The sequence below is a fragment of the Sebastes umbrosus genome, chromosome 18 (assembly GCF_015220745.1).
Source record: "Sebastes umbrosus isolate fSebUmb1 chromosome 18, fSebUmb1.pri, whole genome shotgun sequence".
In the NCBI taxonomy this organism is placed as follows: domain Eukaryota; kingdom Metazoa; phylum Chordata; class Actinopteri; order Perciformes; family Sebastidae; genus Sebastes; species Sebastes umbrosus.
The window spans coordinates 17,283,341-17,305,137 of NC_051286.1; the positions used below are offsets into that span (position 1 = coordinate 17,283,341).

Sequence of the window (21,797 nt, forward strand, 5' to 3'; positions counted from 1 at the left end):
TCATAGTCAACATTAATAATTATGAGTTATTCTCAGACGGATATCGCTGTTGTGTGTAGAGGTGCGTGTGTGTACAGTAGTGCGGCAACGGCACTGCGCCACGCTACTCCACGAAGCTTTGAATACTTTTGAATATTTCTCACCGAAGCTTCGAAGCTCAAAAAAATGGTATTCGGGACAGCCCTAATTTTTTTAACAAAGTTGAAGAGATAAATCATGCTTTGGTACTAAAAAAATAAAGCAGTGTCTGACTTAAAAATGCTGAGCCATAATGCCAACATGTTGGTAATCAACTGGAATTCATGAGCTAAATCGAAGACAACATGCAGCTTAGACATAAAGGATAAATATCTACAGCAGAAGCTCTTTAGACACAAACCAGGTAGAAATCACGCTTTAACCCGAGGTTTGTTAAAGACTTATCGATCCTGAATGTCTATTAATGGTCACTTTAAACAGACCGATAGTTTGAATCAATGTTCTGCCCCTCATATCTCCCTAAAAAGCTATAAACAGCGACTGAAATTTGGATGGATATACGATACAGAAAAAACACATACACGAGTTAAAAGTCAGCCTTTTCTTGTGTGTAAAAATGCTGACAAATTCCAGTTTGTCACATTTTTTTCTACAAATGGATAAATCAACTTGAACTCGCTCGGCAACATCTCGACAAACAATTTTGCTCTTATCAAAACTGCTACATTTATTTTGCTGATATCCAACTTCCCAGACGTGTTGGTCCTGGCCAACACTGTGACTCATATGCCCATATACGGTATTAACCCCATTATTACGTGTTTACATTTAGAGTTCCTCTTCCTTAATACAATCAATGTTTCGTGTTTTCACCCATGACATTTCTGGCAAACTAGACAGTTTTCCAAAAGTTCAACAAAACACAGCAATGCAAAACAAAAAGAAAATACAAGAATCATCTTGAAAACAATCAGAAAAAAAAAAATTCCAACCGTTTTACATTCATTTTACACCTGAACTACTATATCCAAGGCTGTTTGTCCCTCTCCTTCCTTCCTTCCACCTCAGTCTGTCCTCTCAGGGCCAGATGTAGAGTTTGGTCTTAAAGCACTCCAGTCGTCATGTTGCTGCTCCCTCTCAAACAAAGAAATGATGGCTGTAAATACGTACAAGTCCCTTTCTAAAACTCACCATAGTGGGGTGTCCAAAATGGAAAAGAAATAAGCTGGTGTTCAGGCAGGTAACATGGCCTCCACTCAGCAGTTGTGCGTCTCCACACCACGACCTCACCGTTGACTGGCACTTAGCCGTTGGCCCCAGGATCTGTCCGTCAAATCGCCCCGATCGGCTTAGGCTGAGTGAGATGGCGGCGTGCGGCCTTCCCAGTACTTCCGATATGCTGTTTGGAACATGTCCTTGCACTGCAGCTGCGCGTTCAGCCGGGCGCAGATAAGGAACGAGCCGGCCATCTTGCGGTGGAGTGAGTACGTCTCCTCGGGCGGCGGGGTGAGCCGGTGTTTGAGCATCACGGGGATGAGGTTGTGGATTCTCTCGGTGGTGGACTGGGAGCCAAATTCAAACCCGTCATTGAAGGCGAAGGCCTCGCCGAGGATCATCACCGCGTCTACATGGGCGTTTATCATTGCCTGGATACAGGGAGAGAAAAACACACTTCATATTTAGCCTCAGCTAATGACTATCCTGGGTCACGTTTAGAAACCAAAAAGGAATATCTGCTGCAGAGACAAATTTTGACATATTTGCACTTTTTACTTTGCATAGTAGACGGATATTTACCTTGGACTCGTACCCAGTCAGGAACTTCATATCGATAGATTTCTTCGCAACTCCCTCTCTGTCGCCCTCGGCAGCTGAACGGATTACCTACAATCACAAACAGGTTATGACTGTTACCACCTTCACTTCAATGTCTTTCTCTGCATGTCTGAGACATGGTTTCATATCTTATGCAAAAACAAAAAAAATCTGAATAATTGAGGCATTTCACTTCTGACTGGACATGAATCTTATGTAAATACAATTTTCACAACTTTAATGATTCACTGCAAGTTAAACAACGGTACAAATGTGAGTTTTGTTTCCACTTGAGCTGTCAAAATTAACGCAACTTGCAATTTTTAGGTTGTAGCGAGCTCAGTTTTAAAGCTAGAGTGAAGATCCTGCTATCATATGAAACTAGAAAAACCTAAGGAATCCATTAACCGTGATTCTGATGACCAACCAGGTCGTACTATGCTATACTTGTCACCAAGGAGATAAATAACGCTCCAGACTTGCGCTAAATTTTGGGTAGGAAAAACTGGCATGGCCATTTTCAAAAGGGGTCCCTTGACCTCTGACCTCAAGATATGTGAATGAAAACGGGTTCTATGAGGTACAGTAACTGAAGCTTTATGTTGATCAAGAATATAATCTTTTCTATGAATTTTTGTTAGAAAGAAAGGATAGTAAAAAAAGTAAGAATGAGGCTGACTGACTTACCTCGATGTAGAGATCTGTGAAACTCAGATCGAATCCTCTCGTGGCTCCAAAGTCCAACAGCGCCACCTAGAGAGACACAATGCAATAATTGCTTAAAATTTTCATTTCTCTCAAATCTCACTGCCAAAGCCATATTATTATTATTTATTATAGCAGAAGTAACTCTATTAACAGCAGTACTTAGCCTGTAGACAAAACTCACCCTGTGTGTCTGTGGATCATAGAAGAAGTTGGACCAGTTTGGGTCAGTCTGCATATACCTGAACTCAAACAGCTCTCTGAGGCACAGCATCAAGATGTTCTCACAGATCTAAGACACAAACAGAAATCTGGGTCAAAAGGGAAACAGGTGGGGGCAGAAGCAGTTCCCCTTCCTGCCACCAGAGACCCATTCATCTATGCATCTATTGATCAGTTCTGCCTCCCACAAACACATCCACCGCTCTGAACACATTAACTCACACGAACCTCCCCAGATCAATGCGAAAACATTAGTCAGCTAAACTATCCATCGACCCCTTCATCTGTGTGGTTTGGTCAGCCGTACCTCGTTCTTCAGCTCCTGTGTGAGGCTCTCAGCCTGGTCGAGGGGAAACCCGGGGACGAGCTCCGTGGTCAGGACGTAGTTACTGCTCAGCTCATCTATCACCTCTGGTACATAGAAGAACGGATGGTCCTTCAGTAGCTCCCTGGGTCAGACAGATGAAGAGATACAAAGCCATAAATCCAGATTAAGTAGGCAGGTAGTCCATATAGGGTATTAAATCTATATATAGTTTGCTGGCAGTTTTAGTTGTTCTGACCTTGAACAAAAGAGATGAAAACTTAATGAGGGAATGCAATAAGCTAGTAAGCTATAGACATGTAGATATAAACCGGTCTTTGTGTATGTAATCTGAGTGTAACATGAGTCTCTGTACTGCTATGTGCTCCATGAGAGAGAGAGAGAGAAAGAGAGAGAGAGAGAGAGAGAGAGAGAGAGAGAGAGGCACACATATGCCACGTATGCTACATAAGACTCACCTGAATTTCTTTGCACACTGGGCTTCTCGAATATAATCGCACTCTAGTGCTAGCTCTCGTCTCATTGCGTCTATCAGGTGCTCTGGAAACAGACCTAAAGAGAGACAAAGACACCACATACAGTGATGTACAGTGTTACAGATTGAGAAATGAAGAGTGAGGACACAGAGTGAAGTTGAGTGCAGCTTTGCATGTGTGTGTGTGTGTGTGTGTGTGTGTGTGTGTGTGTGTGTTGACTTAGAAGGTGAGCATGCTTGTGTTTCCATGCATGACAAAGAGTTTCTTTGAATGTGTACCTTCAGGCAGGGCATTGCTCATGCTCAGCACCGTCATCAAGTTGTTGACGTCACTGTTGATGCTCTGAGCCACTCCGGGGTACTGGGAACAAATAAAAAGAGGAAGAAAAGTTCCTTTACTTTAATTTAATCACAAAATGAGGAAAAAGCAACACACCATCTTTGATGTCATTAAGTTTTCTGTGGTCTCATAGGTACCAACCATGTGATACTAGCTTGTCACGAAGGAAGTTAAATGATAAGCTCCAACTTACACTAAGTTTTGGTGAGGAAAAACTGGCATAGCCATTTTCAAAAGGGGTCCCTTAACCTCCGACCTCAAGATAATGAAAATGGGTTCTATGGGTACCCATGATGTCTCCCCTTTTCAGACATGCCAACTTTATGATAATCACATGCAGTTTGGGGCAAGTCATAGTCAAGTCAGCACACTGACACACTGACAGCTGTTGTTGCCTGTTGGGCTGATTTGAGCATATATTTTTGATGCTAAATGCAGTACCTGTGAGGGTTTCTGGACAATATTTGTCATTGTTTTGTGTTGTTAATTGATTTCCAAAAATAAATATATACATACATTTGCATAAAGCAAGCATATTTGTGAACAGATAAAAATACGTGTGATTAATTTGCGATTAACCATGGACAATCATGCGATTCAATATTTTAATCGATTGACAACCCTACTCTTTATCCACAATTTCACTTTAAAATGCTGTCATGCCCCTCTATCATGTTTACGAGTAATCTGATCACTATTTGTTTATGCATCTTTATAGTATAATGCAACTACAGCTTTCACAGGGATTGTAATTATTATCCATCATGAGATTATAATAATAATACGGTCAAGTTTAGTTATTACTGGCAAACCCTCCATACATTTTAAAAGCATTTATTTTAAACGATTAAGACGGCAATTAGACATATAATCTGTAAATACTGTAAAGGCAAAACAAAATAGCCATCTCAGATGCTTCTCAGTTAGAAACTACATGCTTCTAATTATAACACTTTTTACACTGACTCAGATCTGATCTGTAAACAACGTCTGTTAACAGACCAGAGCGGTCAGATTCTGCATGAGACACACTCTCCAGTTACAGTGTTTGTCTTAATAACATGAGAATGTACTGTGTACACACACACACACACACACACGTGTTCACAGTGTATACCTGTATTTTCATGGCCACCTCTCTGCCGTCCTTCATCCTCGCCAGGTGAACTTGGCCGATGGACGCTGCTGCAAACGGACGCTCCTCAAACGATTCCAGCTTGTCTCTCCAGTTAGGACCCAGGTCACTGTTCAACGCTTTCTACAGACAACACACAAATAGTTGATATTTTTACAGCTCGTCATATTCAACTTAATATATTGTCATTAATAATTGTCCATACTTAGGGAACGATGTGCAGTTTACAATTTTAGTTTTTCCACGGGTGGAGTTAAAAGTTAATTTACAGCGGGACTGATAATAATAATAATAATAATAATGTAATACTATCAGACGTAAAACTGATATTGTTATACTTGTTACATCATCAGTTAAAATGTGGAAAGAAAGAAAAGACCCTTACTGTCATTTGCTTGATTGGCATGAAGTCAGCACTCTGTCTTACGCGCTCAAAGATCTTGGCGAGTTGAGGGTTGATGAATGCATCATCTGAAATACAGAAACAAACCTTTGTTTGTCTGAACTGGACAGAAATGCAGGTCTGGAGGAAAAAGGCCGGCTGATTTCACAATAAATCTGAAGTTGGTGCATTTTCCCTAATGCTGTCGAACTTCTGTCAAATACGGCTATACAAGCAAATACCAGTATTTGTATTCTAGGCGTGGTCATTGCATTAACATGCCCGTAACAATGCCATATACAGTATAACACAATGCACAGCTTAAATATGGGTTCATAGCTTTAATAAAACAATACATTAACAATACTGACGGTTTATTTCCCCACCTAAAACATCATTATTCAACTGAGCTGTGTTGGACCGATCAATAAGACCTCATTACAATAAAAAGCTAAGCGTCTTTGAGTCCTTGAAAAGCGCTATATAAGTTGAATTTATTATTATTATTATTATGAAAAAGCTAATACTGCTTGGCAACTACGATGGTAAATTTGGCTTACACTGCTGATGATATGAGGAATCAGTATTACAAACAGTTTTAAAATAGTGTCACACCCCTCCCTCAAGGTTATTGTTATTTTGGATTGGTGGTAAAGGGTACAATGGTTGGACCGCACAATCATCCGACCACAACCGCATTCCTGCCCTGACAGCTAAATGTCAGCAGTGGGCAACGGCCACTGCAGTGACATTATCCTCCAGATTTACTGGACTCCAGTCCTGTTCTAGTGTCCTCAGTTGACTGCAATTCTATAAGATTTTATAAGAATTTTAAGTTTTTTTCAACCTCTTTCATTCTCTATAGGAAGAGCAGCGACACTGTGTGTGTGTGTGTTTAGCTACAGAAGACTTCTGTCACCTTTTTGTCCATTTTTAGAATCAACCATTCTTTATTTACAGTAAGAAACAACTTGTCACCGCCTGAAAGAAAGAGTAAAGCTACGTCAGTTCTGCAAATAACCACACACAGCCACACAAGGTCAATCCGCTGTGCTGAGAAGCAAACACTGGCCAGCCAATGTCCTTTTCTCTCCTACTACTGTTATACAGTGGATTATTACATGTACTACACTGTACTGTCTATGTAAAGTGTATACTAACATGTTCTGAACTCAGTATATGAATGCCAAAGGACAAAGTTCACCAGCCAAGGTCAGGCAGCGGGGACAACAGTGATAAACAAAATTAATGATGTGTTGTTTAGTGCTGGTAACTTGATGCCGCTACGCTGGTTCTGTGCCAGGATGTTTACTGCCGCTGGCCTTCCGCTCATGAACTTTGTCTGGCTGATGTGTGCAAGGCGCAAACCAGCATCAAATTACATTACAGCTTATTCTCAGCTACATGTATGTTTGTGCGCGGTAAAGTGTGAATGTCAGCGGGTCGGCGGTTCGATCCCCGGCTCCTCCAGTCCGCATGTTGAAGTGTCCTGGGGCAAGATACTGAACCCCAAAACTGCTCCTAAAGGCTGTGCCATCTGTGTGTGTGTGTGTGTGTGTGAATTAGCATTAGTTTACATCCTCATGAGCAGGTGGCACCTTGTGTAGCGACTACTTTCAATTAAAAGCCGCTAAGAGGCTAAAGTAGGCTCTTTACTGTGACTCGTTCCAGAAATCAGTAAGTCCATGCTGTTGTTTATTTAAATGGAATGAATGACAAGCAATAACTGTACTGGATTAACTCAAGTAGATGAGGGATGTACTAGATGTAGTGAATCCCGCCATCCAATTGCACAGGAAAAATAAAGTCCTCTCCTTTCTGCCATACGTCCCTACTCAATTTAATTTTTTCAAGCTGACTCTCATCCCTCTATCTCCCAACTCACTTTGTCTACTTGTCTTTGTGAATGGATGTGTGTTTGTCACACACCTTGAATGCTCAGCATCTGTCCCAGTTTTAATGCAGCTCCTCTGACTTTACACAGGGTTCTGACGATGCGTTCAGCGTTGGCCTCGTTCAGGAAGGGGCTGGAGTCCAGAACGCCTTTCTTATTATCACCTGCAGAAGCACAAAACAGAGAGGGTGTTGTTGGTTCTGTGACTTTTAGTGTTCAATGTCTTAACACTAAAGTCAAACTTCAGAGTCAAATTTGAATCCACTTGTGTTATGTAACACTTTCTTGTTTTATGTACAGGTGAAGTCATTTGGATTGATCAATATCAATAGTTTATGGTTCAGGTTTATATACAATATGTGCATGTGTTTGCACAAACACGTGTGTCTGTGAGTATATGTGTCAGTAGGTCGTCAGGTAGTTTGTTTTAGTGCGTCTGAAGCTGCCGTCAGAGGATTTGACACAGATTTACCACACAGATTTACCACACACACACACACACACACACACCCTGCTGGGATTAACGCACACACACAGAAAAACGCCCACTAACAGACGCACAAATGCCACAGAGTTACGCTCGTACGCTGTTTAAAGCTTAGCTCTGTTTTGGGGATTAGCAGGCTCACCGTGCAGAGCAGGAATGTCTGTTTAGGTGGCAGATTGGTGTAGGAGGCGGCCTAATTGCCAATTGCGCTCATACAAAACACATGTAGCATGTACCAACATGCATGAAGGATGGGTACTGAAAAATGATGCTGGCTTTTACAGTGGTGAACAGGAACGCAGTTGCAAAACCTCATAATAATAAACAAATACCCGTCTTTGCAGGCATAAAACTCTCAAGACGTGGCCCATGACCACAGTGGTGAAACTGGCCATGTGCATGATTCACTATCATAGACAGTAACAACCTGCTACAGACTTGAATATTTCATCATTACAACATAAAAATGGAATATCTGAGTCTCATAAAAATACCTGAACAATAATGCAAAAGAAAACCTAGCTCATTACATGCCTAACTTAGCCGTTTGCTAAAAAGGCTAACTATAGATGATGTGTGAGCAAGTGTGGGTGTGTTACCTGCTGCACCACTGATTCTGATGGTCTTCTTGGCAACCTCTGCCAGCGCTCCAATCCCCAACCCTACAGCTAGACCTGGTGGAAACACACACACAGACAGAACAACAACACAATGAATGTTGGCTGGCTTACTATATAAACAATGTAAAAATGTAACAGAACATAAAACGTTGTAAAATGATAAGAGACATAAAAGGATGTAAAAACATCCCTCTGATGAGTCAATCGGTGTATTGGCAGTCGAGAGCCTCGATGGGACAATGAGACAACACAAACACGGGCAGATAAGCACTTTGATTGCCTCGGCAGTGTGCAATGACAGAACTGAAACAGCTGCACTTCTGCCAACACAACAGAGCACATGGAAATTATATCACTCATCCAATCATTCTAACAATTAAGCTCTTAAAATCCTCTGAGAAAGTTAGAGGGTTATTTTGGCAGATAATGAGAAGAAGAAAAAAAGTGAGCGACTGTTTGCGAGCGAGGTCCTCCAAGCCGGGCGTCTACCTTACATAACTCAGCATTACATAATCAGTTAGTCAGCGGCCTCTGAAGCGACAAATCTGAGATCCGACGGATAGACGGCCAAATCAGGACACGGCCTGATCAGTGTCCCTTGTATACAAGTTGGCATATCTCCACCGGTCAAATACGTGTCATCACCTCCATTGTTTGAGACAGTTCGGAGACAGTTCGGACCAGAGGGAGCGAGGATGTGCATCATCATTTCTGAGAGAAATGTGGAGCTTTGTACCGCATGTGTGTGTGTGTGTGTGTGTGTGTGTGTGTTACCTCGAGTAACCTGATACAGTGTTATCTTACTCTGTTTACAGACTGATTGCTGTACATTACAACAAGCTTTAAAAGGTGACTCCTGCTCCTTCATTTGACCTTCATAACCAGAAAAACTCAATTATATAGTCCTGTTTACGCTGCAAAACCTTTCAAATATGCATGGTAACAGTGAGGAGACGTTTAAGCAAGGTTGCCAGGAAAACATGCCAACAGATTTATGATTCTAGAAATCACTTTGCTGCTTGTTCTCTCACCTTAAAGCTGAAGTAAGTAGGCAGAAGTGGAGCAAATATGATTCAAAAAAGTTGTTTTTTATAAAACGAAAAAAAAAAAATCATGAAAAAAAAAAATCATGTGTCTTTGTGTCCTCCGGTGTTCCTAATGGCATTCACAGACCGGAGGAAAACAACCAATCAGAGCCGAGCTGGAGCCTCCCATCTCTGAGCAGCTGTCAATCACTCGCGAACTCCGATCAAACGGTCAAACTAGGCAGCGCTGATCAAATATGAAATAATATTCTGTTACTGTAATGTCTATTTCTCTCCTCAGATGTTTTCAGAAACATCTTGTAGTGTAAGTTTGTGACCTGGAAGCCATGTTGAGATCAATTGAGGAAATACCAAGCATCGCCCACCAGCCGGAACACATTTCTCATTTTACAGCTAAACAGTACAAGATGTTTCTGAAAACATCTGAGGATCAGCGCTGCCTAGTTTGACCGTTTGATCTGAGCTCCTGAGTGATTGACAGCTGCCTCCGTTGAATGAACAGCCAATAGGAACGCTCTCTCTCTGAAATGACCTGTCACCTAGATTTTTTACAGCCTGAAAACAGAGCCATGAGGAGGTGCAGAAGTCTAGTTATCTCTCAGACAGCTTGAATTACAATATGCTGAAAGGTTATTATGGAATTTTTGCACAGTGATGCCAAAAATATTCTGCCTACTGCACGTTTAACTGCCTAAAACCTGCATTTATTACCTCCACTCTCTCGCAGCTGTGAATAAAACACGACCGGCCGACAAGAAAAGAAGTATAACTTTGTCAACAAATGTAGCAGGAGAGAGTGAAGGACGGACAGAGGCCACATTCCTCCGCCCCCTCCTCACCGTTCTCCGACACCTTCTAAATGTTACCACTGTCAACATGCTGAATCAACTCCGCTATGCCTCTTGCGTCTCATTGTAGCCCGTGTAAGTCCCCATTTGTTTGGTATGAGCTGCGGCTAAATTCTGCTGTGTATTATTTATGTTGGCAGTACAGTCTGACTCTTCTCTGACTCTGTTCTGAGTTCACTTGTACACAGTTCATGTTTACCCTCACTCTGTGCGTCTACTTCTTCAGTCCAGCTTTACGCCACCTGTTAACTTATCCATCATCCGTGTGAAATGAAGCTACGAGATGCTGACAAGCTCCGATCTGCTGCGTCAAACTACATCCGTGGCTAGTTGTGAAATGTTCAATGTGCTTGTGTTTAAGCCTTTTGAATAAGCTTATCGCTGATATAACATCCTGTCTAGATATGACTTTGATATTAAGAGAAACCACATCTCTGTACCTGCCTTTATCTGCCAACAAGTCGATATCACATTCAATACTTTTCAGTAATGGTTGACGTATAAATAAGACCAAAATGCATGCCATGAATAGTAAATACAACCTTTCAGCTTTTCAGAAATGTTTCGCAGTTCAATTTTTCTCTTTCACTCATTTTTAGATATACTTTTAGATCAAGTTGGTGTTTAAATAAATATGTCACAGCTACAGTAATAGGCTTAGAGGCAGGCAACATGGTCAAACAGAAGATTAACACACAACGATCTGCAGCGCAAACTCGCTCTGACTTTATTACAACTGCTGCTGTACTCCCACTCAGTCTGTAGCGGACTATCAAGGAGTGTTTTTATCTCGACAGGAACACATGTCCGTTAATATGGGATAGATATGCTTAACCAGGGTCCAGGGTCTGACACTTGACAAACACTCATGTTAGTTACATTCCTGCATGTTAGGTTTCTCTTAGTTGCTTTTAACTATGTCGTTTTGTGTTTGTTGGCATTTAAGTATGTCTGTATATGGTGTTCTCTTGACGTTAATAACTGTATAGACTTTGAGAAGGAGGTGTGCTGCTGACACAACAGCGGATGACCTGAACCCAGTGACCCCAGCTTATGGAGGGGGGGTGGTAGGTTACAGTTAGACCAGATTACAAAGTTTCCAGAACTTCACCAACAGTTTCATGTCACATTACTAGCACAAAGTAGTATAAACTATTTTTTCCTTCTTTTGACAATGCAATTCATTTATAAAAACTTTAAAATGGAAACCAATCCTAGTGATACTTACTGTACTCTGTGATCTATTGGTTATGTAATCTATATAAACAGATTCTGCATTCACACGTTCAATCTGTAGGCAACGGGACAAGATTTTAGTATCGGAAGAGGTCTGGTTTCCGTTTGTAGTCCGAGTAGTATTGACCAATCACATTCTAGCAGGCTTTGGTTGAATGCAGGTAAACGGTCCGTGTGGAGAGCAAATGAGGCAAAACGCATTGGCCGAAATGCATTCTCGGAACCCACCGGCTTATCGTCCGAAACCGATTTAGCTTATTATTGGTTTAAAATGAGCTTGGAAACTGGCTACTTGTGAAACAATCCGGTCGTAGACGTCGTCTCTCAACTCCAACTCCAGTCTCAATTTGTCAATCGGACTGTAAACAATGAGCAGTGCACAGAAAAGGAGGTCTTGACTCGGATATCCGCTACACCGGAACCCCAGAAATATAGCACCTCGCCCGCAGAGGCTTATCCGTCATCAGACCGGACGCCGATTCCGGTTCCGAGATAATTTGTTATGCGTCTTAAATAAATATTTGTAATGAGATTAAACCTTTTTTTTTTTACTTATTTTTTCAAACTTTGTGACATATTGTAGCTAACTAACCAGAGATAAACCACATAATGTTGGATTTTCTCTTGTGTTCTCTGTTCACAAAAATTCATTTAGGGGTAGGTCCCATGAAGACTCTTTTGCTCTATATACTAGAATAATCATTTTACTGACTTTTGCTGTGAAACTGACTAAACTAAACTCTACGTATCCACAGAAAAAAACCCAAAGTTGTACTTGCAGACTTGCACGCAGACACACATACCTACAGATACAGTCAGACTAATGAATCAGCCAACATTCAGTCAGAGTAACACAGAGTTGTGTAACTGTACCTCCAAAATTTGCCAATCTGCCGAGCCGAGTCACTGGTACTTTCCTCTCTCTGGCGCTCTCGCTCAACTAAAGAAAAAAAAGAGTGTGTATGGAAATTTGTACATCGATGTCTATGTGTGTTTAATAGGAACTGAGGGACAATAATTACCATCTGTTTGTGTGATTTGTTCTCAGACTTCTTGCCCTGTCTTGCTTTCTCGATGTCTTCGGCCGTCAGCCCTCTAACTGCGGACGGGTCCTGATGGTAGCTCCTGAGCTGACTGACCTGATGCGGACAGTATAGCTGTCCCCACAAATGCCTGTTCAGACTGTGGTTGTAGAAATGTCTGCAACACCCAAAGCGAAAGTGATTACCTCTATCCTCCAAAACAGCAACAAAAACGTGTCAACTGAAGATTGCAATTGAGTAAGAGACTATTTTTTACCTGGCATCTTGGTGGTAAGATCTGGCGTGTCCACTAAACTGTTTGCTGGGATCTTTGTATCCCTCAAACAACGACTGTTTGCCACTGACATGGCTCGATCCTGCTGCAGCGCTGTGTTGGGAATCACCACTACTTCCTGTGTGATCCACAGTAAAGTCCACACCTTCCTCCCTGAACTGTGAAGCTGCGAATGCACTGTCATCCTGAGGAAAGTCAAAGTCGGACTCTGATGAAGAGGTCTGCTGCTGGCCAGTCAGCTCCTGGACAGACACAAAAACAAAAACATACTCATAGTATTCTTTTGTCATTAAAAGCGATATACAGTTTTTTTAATCAATGCTAAACTATCCAGACAATTTGCACAGTAGTATTAACACATACACACACACCTCTATTTTCATTATAGCGGCAGAGAAGCCTTGCTCAGCAACCGATTGGACACTTTGGACAGCAGCACCAACAACTGGGACACCTGGGTTACAATTAACAACAAAATACTGTTATTGGCTTTATTAGTTCTTCAGTACACTACAAACTAACCATACAGCTACAGTATATTATCAATGTTACCGCCCATAATAAGTGTCTGGTAATAAAAAATGAAAGTCAGAATCTGTTTAAACAAGCTAAATGCTATCTACCAAACTCTGCTTACTAGATGTGTTACAATTCCCTTTAAAAAATCCAAGTGTAAATAATAAAAGCCTTTTATTTTATGGAATAATAATACAATACAATAGAAACTTATTCCTGAATTATCAGGTCTTTAAGCTGAAAAACAGTTTGCTAGTATTTCTGCTATCATAACAAGCCTTGTATTGGAATAATAAAAATACTGTATTATAAATTCTTTCCGCTTGTTGGCATTTTTGCTCACATTACTTTTCAAACAATGTGTAAAGCTATAATCACAGGCCAGCCTGTCGTTGTGTGAGCTAATGAGCAGGTTAGTTAAAGGTTTTGATGCTAAACACAATGCAGTGCAGGCAGTTAAGAGAGGCTCCCAAGACAAATGCTGAAACCTTTTTTTAGACAATGAGTCAGAGTCGAATTTAGAAATAAAAAAAAAAGGTGTGTTGAACTTACCACTTCCACTGCGCAGGGTGTTGCCCTGAGTCTCTACGACCGCCTGGCTCAACTTGGCCAAGCCTCGCATCAGTAACCTCATATCGCCGGCCATGATGGACTAGAGACAGAGACAGGAAAAAAAAAAGAGATGAATATCACCGTTAGTTATGCTACAATCAAAACACAGTAGACCTGATGGCGTGGAGAGGTACATACTGTTCACCGACAATAAAGGCCAGTCAATAAAGATGAGAGGAGCGCAGACAAACACATACAGATGGACCAGAAGGCAGATGGAAAGAGAAAATCCTGTCGTCACCCCACTGCCAAACAGAAACACGCACACTCACAAAACACAGCTGTCACATCTTGGAGGTGGCTTTAATACTTTGTCTAAAAATACTCATGACCTCCAATCCTCCCCCCAGCACACACACACACACACACACAAGAAAGGAAAGGGGTATAGCGAGCACGCGTGTGTGCTGTTCAGATATGTGCATGTGGTTCAGGAGTCAGGAATGGATGTGTCACTGGAAACTAGGAGGGAGGAGGAGGAGTCGGAGATGTGCTGGCTGTTGCCTGTTCCAGCTATTTCTGTGCATGAGTGAATGCGGGTGCACATGTTTGGGTCTTGTACAAGGTTTGCCGTTACACTTTTCACCTCTGCAACTGATAGGACTGTGAGACTGTTTTCTATTAAAAGGCCCATCTCAAAATATTCCACCATTTCTTTCCAAGAATCAATCTATCTTTTAATAGTTATGACAAAGCTGAAACAGTTGGCACATTACCCCACATTTAGCTTAAAAAAGGTATAATATGCAAGAATTAATTAAAAACAATGTATAGACTGATACAAAATGAATCCCTCTCAATCATCACTTATGCCCCACTAGAAGTGTGTGGCGGTGTCTGTTTTTGCAGAGACCCCTTTTGTCACGCCCCTCGGCTTCTGATACCGACTCACAAGTCACCCTGTTAATCTGTTAGGTACAAAGCGGCCATATTTCACGGATGGGAATGGGTTGTGTTATTTTCATGTGAATCAGACAGGGAGCCTGCATTCATTCAAAATCCGGCCACTCGTGACCTTCTTGCAGAGCTAGTTGTGTGTTTTAGAGCGTAACCGCCAGGAAACAATCAGAAAATATTTTTTTATTTCTCAGAGTTGCTGCTTTGTTCTCACTAACGCCACTCCCTCTCTTCAGTCACTCTATAGCCCGCTCCACCATCCCTCTTGGTTCGTTGAGCTGTGGAGGTGTGGCAAACTTTGAATGCGGTGTGTTTACCAACAGGAGCTGACAACGGTTACATATTATACCTTTTAAACTGTGTGGTGATAATGCTTGCGAACATACCTCAAGGTCCATTTAGGACACAGGTAAAAGTACAATACACTCCTCTCACCGCTCCGACTCTCTCATCATAACAGCCGAGCTCCCACTGCATTCCTCTACTATGTTGCAATCTGCAGCATGTCAGTGTGTTTGTTAGTGTGTTACAGGTGAATGTTTTGTGGGTGTGACAGCATGCTTCAACACAGCTCAGCTGGGATTCGGGCCAATGGAAAAAGCAGTTGCTGAAAGCGTGGAGGCAGTATGGGAGTGTGCCTGTGCTGCTACGCACACAGTGAGTCAGTAAGTGGGTCATCCGTCCTGCTTCAGGGCTGTTCTGTGTTTTCAGACGCTGGACAGAAGACCAGGGTTGGGCATACTTTAGAATACAAAGAACCAACAGCCAACAAAAAGATAAATTGACATGCATTTTTTTTAGAAACATTACAAGCACTGATTTGTTTTGTATCTTAATTATTGTCTGATTTATGTCTTTTTATTATCATTAATTTAACCTAGGACAATACTTAACAGAAACACATCTCAGACTTCCTCTGCGGCTTTGTAAAAATAGGTTTCGCTTGTGATTTTAGTTGGTTCCCTGAAACAATACTGGCGATCCAACAGCAACCCCAAAGCAAGACACTATGAGCCACAAATTAGAAAAGAAATACGAAAAAATACTCTAATAGAAATCATTTAATTGTGCTTCTTTTGATTATGTTGCTCTTCAGTTCAATTCCTCATGTCGAGCTGTATTCTTAGACATCGACATGTCACCTAAATATTGTGCAAAACTTTTTTGATGACTTTGCTGAACTGCTGTCTGTAGTTACTTTGGGTGATTTTAACCATAGACTCTATATAAGAAGTGGACGTAATCACCGTGACGTCACACATTAGGGTGTGGACTACAGTATTGAAGCCTCGAGTTCGGCATTTTGGCCGTTGCCATCTCGGTTTTTAGCAGTCATCATCTTGTTTTTTTGCAAGGAGAAGTGACACGAGAGGGACACACTCTGGACTTAACCATCTCCAAGGGTCTTAACATTTAAGGCTCCATTCTCAGGCCTCCACTGTTCAACATCTACATGCTCTCACTAGCGCAGTTTATGCAAAATAGCCATTATGCAGACGACACACTGAATTATATAACGTTATTATCGGGTGACTATTGTCTTTGGACCCAAATGAAAACAACTAAAAGTGCAAACACACAGACTACAGTGTATAGACTGCAGTAATACTGCAGGTATCGGCATGTTTGAAATATCAATAAAAGCTAGTAAAAGTTTATTCTTTGTACTTTATAGCCATAACAGTTATGATAGCTGAGTCAACTCAGCAGCACTGTAGCAAGATCCTGCATGATCTGCTAGGAATTTAGGTAGGAAGTTTGCACTGAGGCAAAGAAACCTACACAAACACAAAGAGCTGCACACAGAGCTGCAGAAAGCAAGCCAGTGTTCATGGAAAATATGTAATCTTGTGCTGCAACAACATACTTAAAATGTAATACAAAACAATGTGCAGTTCTGCAGGATTCAGAGCTGTGAACACTATTGGAGACGTTACTGTTTATTGCTAAATGTAATCGATTGAGCAACTTCCCATTTGTCAATGTGGGCGTGTTGCCTCAGTAGGTGTGTACAAGCCGTTTTCTTCCTCTGCATCAGTCATCAACAAGTCAACTATAAAATACAGAGGAGACGACACTTTATACATATTTATAAAACCTGAATATAAAGTCAAGGAGGAGAGGAGAGGAAGACTGAAAGGCCAGTTTTGATGCCCAGTGGGCGAGAGGCCACGACAAGGTATTTGTGAAAGCCTAGCCTGTGATTACACGTGGTATTGTATAGCTAACACACACACACACACACATAAACACACTTAAGCCACAGTTGTTGTCTGGGCTCCTAAAGCTGTGACTCACTGCTATGAAAATAGCATGTGTATCTATATCTGAATGCTGTTCACCTCATGGCTTACTGACAGCCTCCAGTCACTGCCCTTCACCACTGATCCCGAGCCAATGCTGGGAAATATTCCCCCCTCCATTACTGTGCAGAGTCATCCACCACTAACTGGGGAAACGTGAGGAAAACCATGTTTCCTGCAAGACTACACTACAGAGGAGAGTCTGTGTTTCATTTGAATAAATTATCAAATTAAAAACAGTTCTTATGATTAAAACCTATACAAAAGGTAAGGATGCAGGATACAGAAACGTCAGTGTCCTTCAGTGAATAAGAAAACTATTGTTGTTATTGTTCCATATGTCATGTCATTTCTGTGGATAACTGCGTCCGATTACATGAAGCCTTGATAATCGTGATTCTTCTGTGACTATTAATAAACACAGAAAGTATAATACTGTCACAGGCAGATAAGATTCATTTATATGAATTCTTTTGCAAGAATAATTTTGACAGTTATCGTACCGGTATTGGCCACAACAGAGTGGCACTTATCAGTTAATTGCCTGATCAATACTGGATTTGTGAGGCTAATATCCATATTTGACAGTTAAAAAAAAAATTCCAATGACAAATCGGACCAACATTTGTTTTTTAACAAATCGCATAATATAAACAAACCTTTTTGGATCCCATAACTTTTGGTTATTGAAGAATTGCCACCAAGGTGTACAATGAGCCTGACATTTTACAGTTAAAAAATAAATGGACAAACTGGAGCTGCAACATTTAATCAATTAGTTGCCAACTATTAAATTAATCGGCAACTATTTTGATAATTGATTAATAGGTTTGAGTCATTTCTCAAGAAAAATAAAGTCAAAGTTCTCTTCTTAAATGTGAATATTTTCTGGTTTCTTTACTCCTCTATGACCGTAAACTGAATATCTTTGAGTTGTGGACAGAACAAGACATTTGAGGACGTCATCTTGGGCTTTGGGAAACACTGATCGACATTTTTCACCATTTTATAGACCAAACAAATAATAGTTTAATCAAGAAAATATTTGACAGCTTGATCGACAATTAAAAAATAATCATTAGTCACAGCCCTGAAGGAAATCACCTCAAACATACTGTGTCTTTGGCATTTCTGTGCTACAATTTCTTGCTACTTGTTGGCTATGATAGCCCATACAACCATACTAATACATCTGTGACATCAGCAGATGTATACATCAGGCTCTGGTATGGCATAGATTTCATATTTCCAAAAATCTTCTCAATAAACTGGACGTCATCTACCATACTGCTCTTCACTTTGTCACCGGTGTCCCTTTCAACACTCATCGCTGTAACCTGTTTTCTCTAGTCAACTGGCCATCACTCCATACCAGGCATCAGATCCACTATCATTGGCAAAAACCCTCCATATGTCCACTCACTACTCAATATCTCCAACAGTGACCGCAATTTATGCTCTAGCAAATTCATTAGTATGGTCATTCCTAAAGGCTGCACCTTCTTCGGTCGTCACACCCTGATTCTGTTACCCTCCTTTAATAACTCATTACAGACAATAGTTTCTGATCACTGCACCTGCTTCTGAATATGCCTCTCTGGAACACAGCACATTTATATCTATTGTTGTAGCCTTGCATTCTGTCGTTGCTTCTTGGCCAGGTCATCATTGTAAAAGAGAATTGGTTCTCAATTGACTTATCTGGTTATATAAAAGGTAAAATAAAAATAAATAAAATATTTTAAACCTGAAATTTCAACTAATTCATTCACATACTCTACACACACATGCAGTGTAAATGTACACATGCATAGATTTAATTACTGTAAGTAAGAGAGTAAGAGTCACATTAATAAAATCTATTGTAAATGTGTCAGAGGTTAGTTTGCCAAAAGTCTCTTTTTATTCCTTTAGTGGTCCCTGGGTGGATTTTAGACACTCACACTAAAGGATTGGGCAAATATATACACACACTAAAGGTATTCTTGCACATTTTATCAGTACTTGAACCCAGGGCTGTAGTACTCAAGGCCGGTCTAAGTCTCGAGTTCACTTTTTTTTTAAGTCTTGCACTCGTCTTGGACTCATTCCTTGTTGGACTCGGACTTGTCTTGGACTCGGCTACTGAGAACTGGTCAAGTTGTTCGTGGGGATAACACTATAGTTTTATCTCTAAGTTAAACTTAACACTACAGTTTAAACTTTATCAATTAGTTGTTTGTTTTAGGGGGGTGCTGCAGGATACCTACTTCCTCTCCCATGCTATTTGCATAAATAATAATCTCAATAAATAAATTGAAAATGAGAATTGAATGAAAATGCCCTTGCTCGTGGACATATTGGGGGTGGTCCCCGGGGTCGTAACGTCAGTAGCAAATATCGAAAATACCTGAATTCTATGCATTGATTAGTTTGATGTAAGAAGATAGATCAATATTGTTTATATATTAGATTATTTCTGTCCATTTTAACTCAAATCACAAGCCTATATTAGCATTAGAAAGACACTATTGCCTATTATGGTCTTGAAGAGGACTCGATATGCTCTGGACTCAGTCTTGACTTGGTTTCGACCGCCTTAGGACTTGGTCTTGACTCAACTGGACCTGGTCTCGAACTTGGACTTGGACTCGATTAAGTTGGACTTGACCAGCCCTGAACCTATCAATGATTTTGGGGTGAAGATTACTTGAAATATTAAGATCAATGCAAATATTTGACTATCACAACAGCTGTTTTTTTTAGTAGGACATGAAGTTGCTTTACAAAAGGTAAAATAAAAATAAATAAAATATTATACCTCTGAAATTTCAACTAATTCATTCACATACTCTACACACACATGCAGTGTAAATATACACATGCATATGTTTAATTACTGTAAGTAAGAGAGCAAGAGTCACATTAATACAATCTATTGTAAATATGTCAGAGTTTAGTTTGTCAAAAGCCTCTTTTTATTCCTTTAGTGGTCCCTGGGTAGATTTTACACACTCACACTAAAGGATTGGGCAAATATAAACAAACACTAAAGGTAAACCTCTTTAATACACCTCCAATGCATTTAATCCTTCAACCTAACCAAGGTGGCGCGTTTGCAAAAAATCTGTAATTATGAACTTCCTCTAGGGCGTGCAGCCACTGAGACTTCAAAAACAAACGCGTGCCACTGCTGTTAACTTACCCAAACTAACATTTACAGCTGCTTTACACAACTGAGATTGGAAAAATGAGAAGAGGTTTAATAAAAGCAGAAGTTGGCAGAAGTGACAGAGAAAACCATGGACGACACACAGCACGCTGCACAGGATCTGTTCAACCAGTTGGAGGTCGAAACTACTATGAACCAGCCGAAAAACACTACTTGAACTAGCATATTTAATCATGCATGTGATAGCTTTTAAAGATACTCACCAGCTGCTGTTTCGCCACTTGTTTCTCCTCTTTATTTAGTATAAATGCATAAAAAACAGCACAACAGGACACCGTTTTCTAGCAGCAGGAGTTGCAGGTTGTTTGTGTGTCGCCCTTCTCCTGCTGCTGCTGCTGCTGCACAGTTTAATCCAGTTTGTCTCCACCACGAGGTCAAACCTTTATTTATCAACTTCAACACAGAGCAGCCAGAGCCATGCATTGACGCAACCCACTCATACCAGAACTAGAGACTTGTATGTTATGTTCAGCACACACAGACACACAAGCTCACTGCTCAGACAAAACATGCACACACACACACACACACCACGTACAACCAATATTAACCCATGATTACATTTAACTCCAGTTACAGTCCATACACAACATACAACCACATCATCCTTTTTTATCCATCATTCTCTTTTAAACATCATCTTTTTATCACCCTATTAAACACCATCCTTTTATCCATCATTCTTTTACTTCTGTCCTTCTACATATTTATATTTATTTTACTTTATTTTATCTTATTCTTTTTTAATCTTGCCTTAATTTGATTTGCACCCTGACAGCCAGCCACCCCCACCCCTGTCAAGCGCACACACACACAGTCACATGATATTGATATTGCCCAGTTATGTTGGCTTTTTTAAAGTTTTCTTTATTTTTTAATTTTTTTATTTATTTTTATTTATTTATTTTTTATAATTTTTTTCTCTCCATTTTTTTTTATCCATATTTAATTTTATTTTTTTTTTTTTATGAGAAAAAGAAAGAAAAAGAAAAGAGAAAAAAACAAGCACGTTTTTCCAATCAGTTGGCCCTCTTGAATCATTACATCTCCTTCAAAAATCTAGTCTGACCTAATTTCACCAGTATAAAGAGGCAGTACGTGCACCAAGCTGCCTTTACTCAACTTTAATTATATACGGCTCTGGTGTGTGACTCCGCCCCCTGCCGCTCATCCTCTGCTCCTATTGGTCCTCGTCATCTCTTGATAGGGGGTGGGACGGACACGCGGCTTCTGATTGGTTCATCACAGAAGAAAAACAAAGTGTGCTGATCCCAAAGCCTGGCTGGTCTGTTATTGAGAATAAATTCCAGTTTTACAAGGGACACAGGCCAATAAGCAGTAGGTGATAACTGACAGATATACACACAACACACCACACCTGCAGAAGCATAAAAATAATAATAAAAATAATAGTGCCTTAGGATTTTAAATG

The 21,797-nt window shown here is 40.6% G+C and overlaps 1 protein-coding gene across 2 annotated transcripts; it reads right to left on the bottom strand.

Moving 5' to 3' along the window:
• Nucleotides 1–182: 182 nt before the first annotated feature.
• coq8aa (coenzyme Q8A, genome duplicate a) lies at nt 183–20,735 on the bottom strand. Of its 2 annotated transcripts, none has more exons than XM_037750970.1 (17): nt 20,569–20,735; nt 13,895–13,994; nt 13,198–13,280; nt 12,809–13,068; nt 12,532–12,709; nt 12,383–12,449; nt 8,359–8,433; nt 7,308–7,436; nt 5,382–5,467; nt 4,979–5,119; nt 3,801–3,882; nt 3,505–3,598; nt 3,029–3,170; nt 2,684–2,791; nt 2,482–2,547; nt 1,777–1,863; nt 183–1,625 (listed from the first exon to the last, which is right to left on the bottom strand). In XM_037750970.1, the coding sequence occupies exons 2-17, from the start codon at nt 13,986–13,988 to the stop codon at nt 1,329–1,331; spliced, it is 1,989 nt and encodes a 662-aa protein (XP_037606898.1). In that variant the 5' UTR covers nt 13,989–13,994; nt 20,569–20,735; the 3' UTR covers nt 183–1,328. The 2 variants fall into 2 exon arrangements, with proteins under 2 accessions (XP_037606898.1, XP_037606899.1); XM_037750971.1 differs by lacking the exon at nt 20,569–20,735 and adding an exon at nt 14,093–14,243.
• Between the last annotated feature and the right edge of the window lie 1,062 nt (nt 20,736–21,797).

What these genes read in the sequence shown, in the direction of transcription:
- coq8aa (XM_037750970.1), bottom strand. Translation starts at nt 13,988, where the DNA reads ATGGCCGGCGATATGAGGTTACTGATGCGAGGCTTGGCCAAGTTGAGC. An exon ending in CCGCTATAATGAAAATAGAG is followed by an intron (nt 13,069 to 13,197) that starts GTGTGTGTGTAT and finishes GTGTCTGTCCAG; the next exon opens with GAGCTGACTGGCCAGCAGCA. An exon ending in AGGTGGCCATGAAAATACAG is followed by an intron (nt 3,883 to 4,978) that starts GTATACACTGTG and finishes ATTTGTTCCCAG; the next exon opens with TACCCCGGAGTGGCTCAGAG.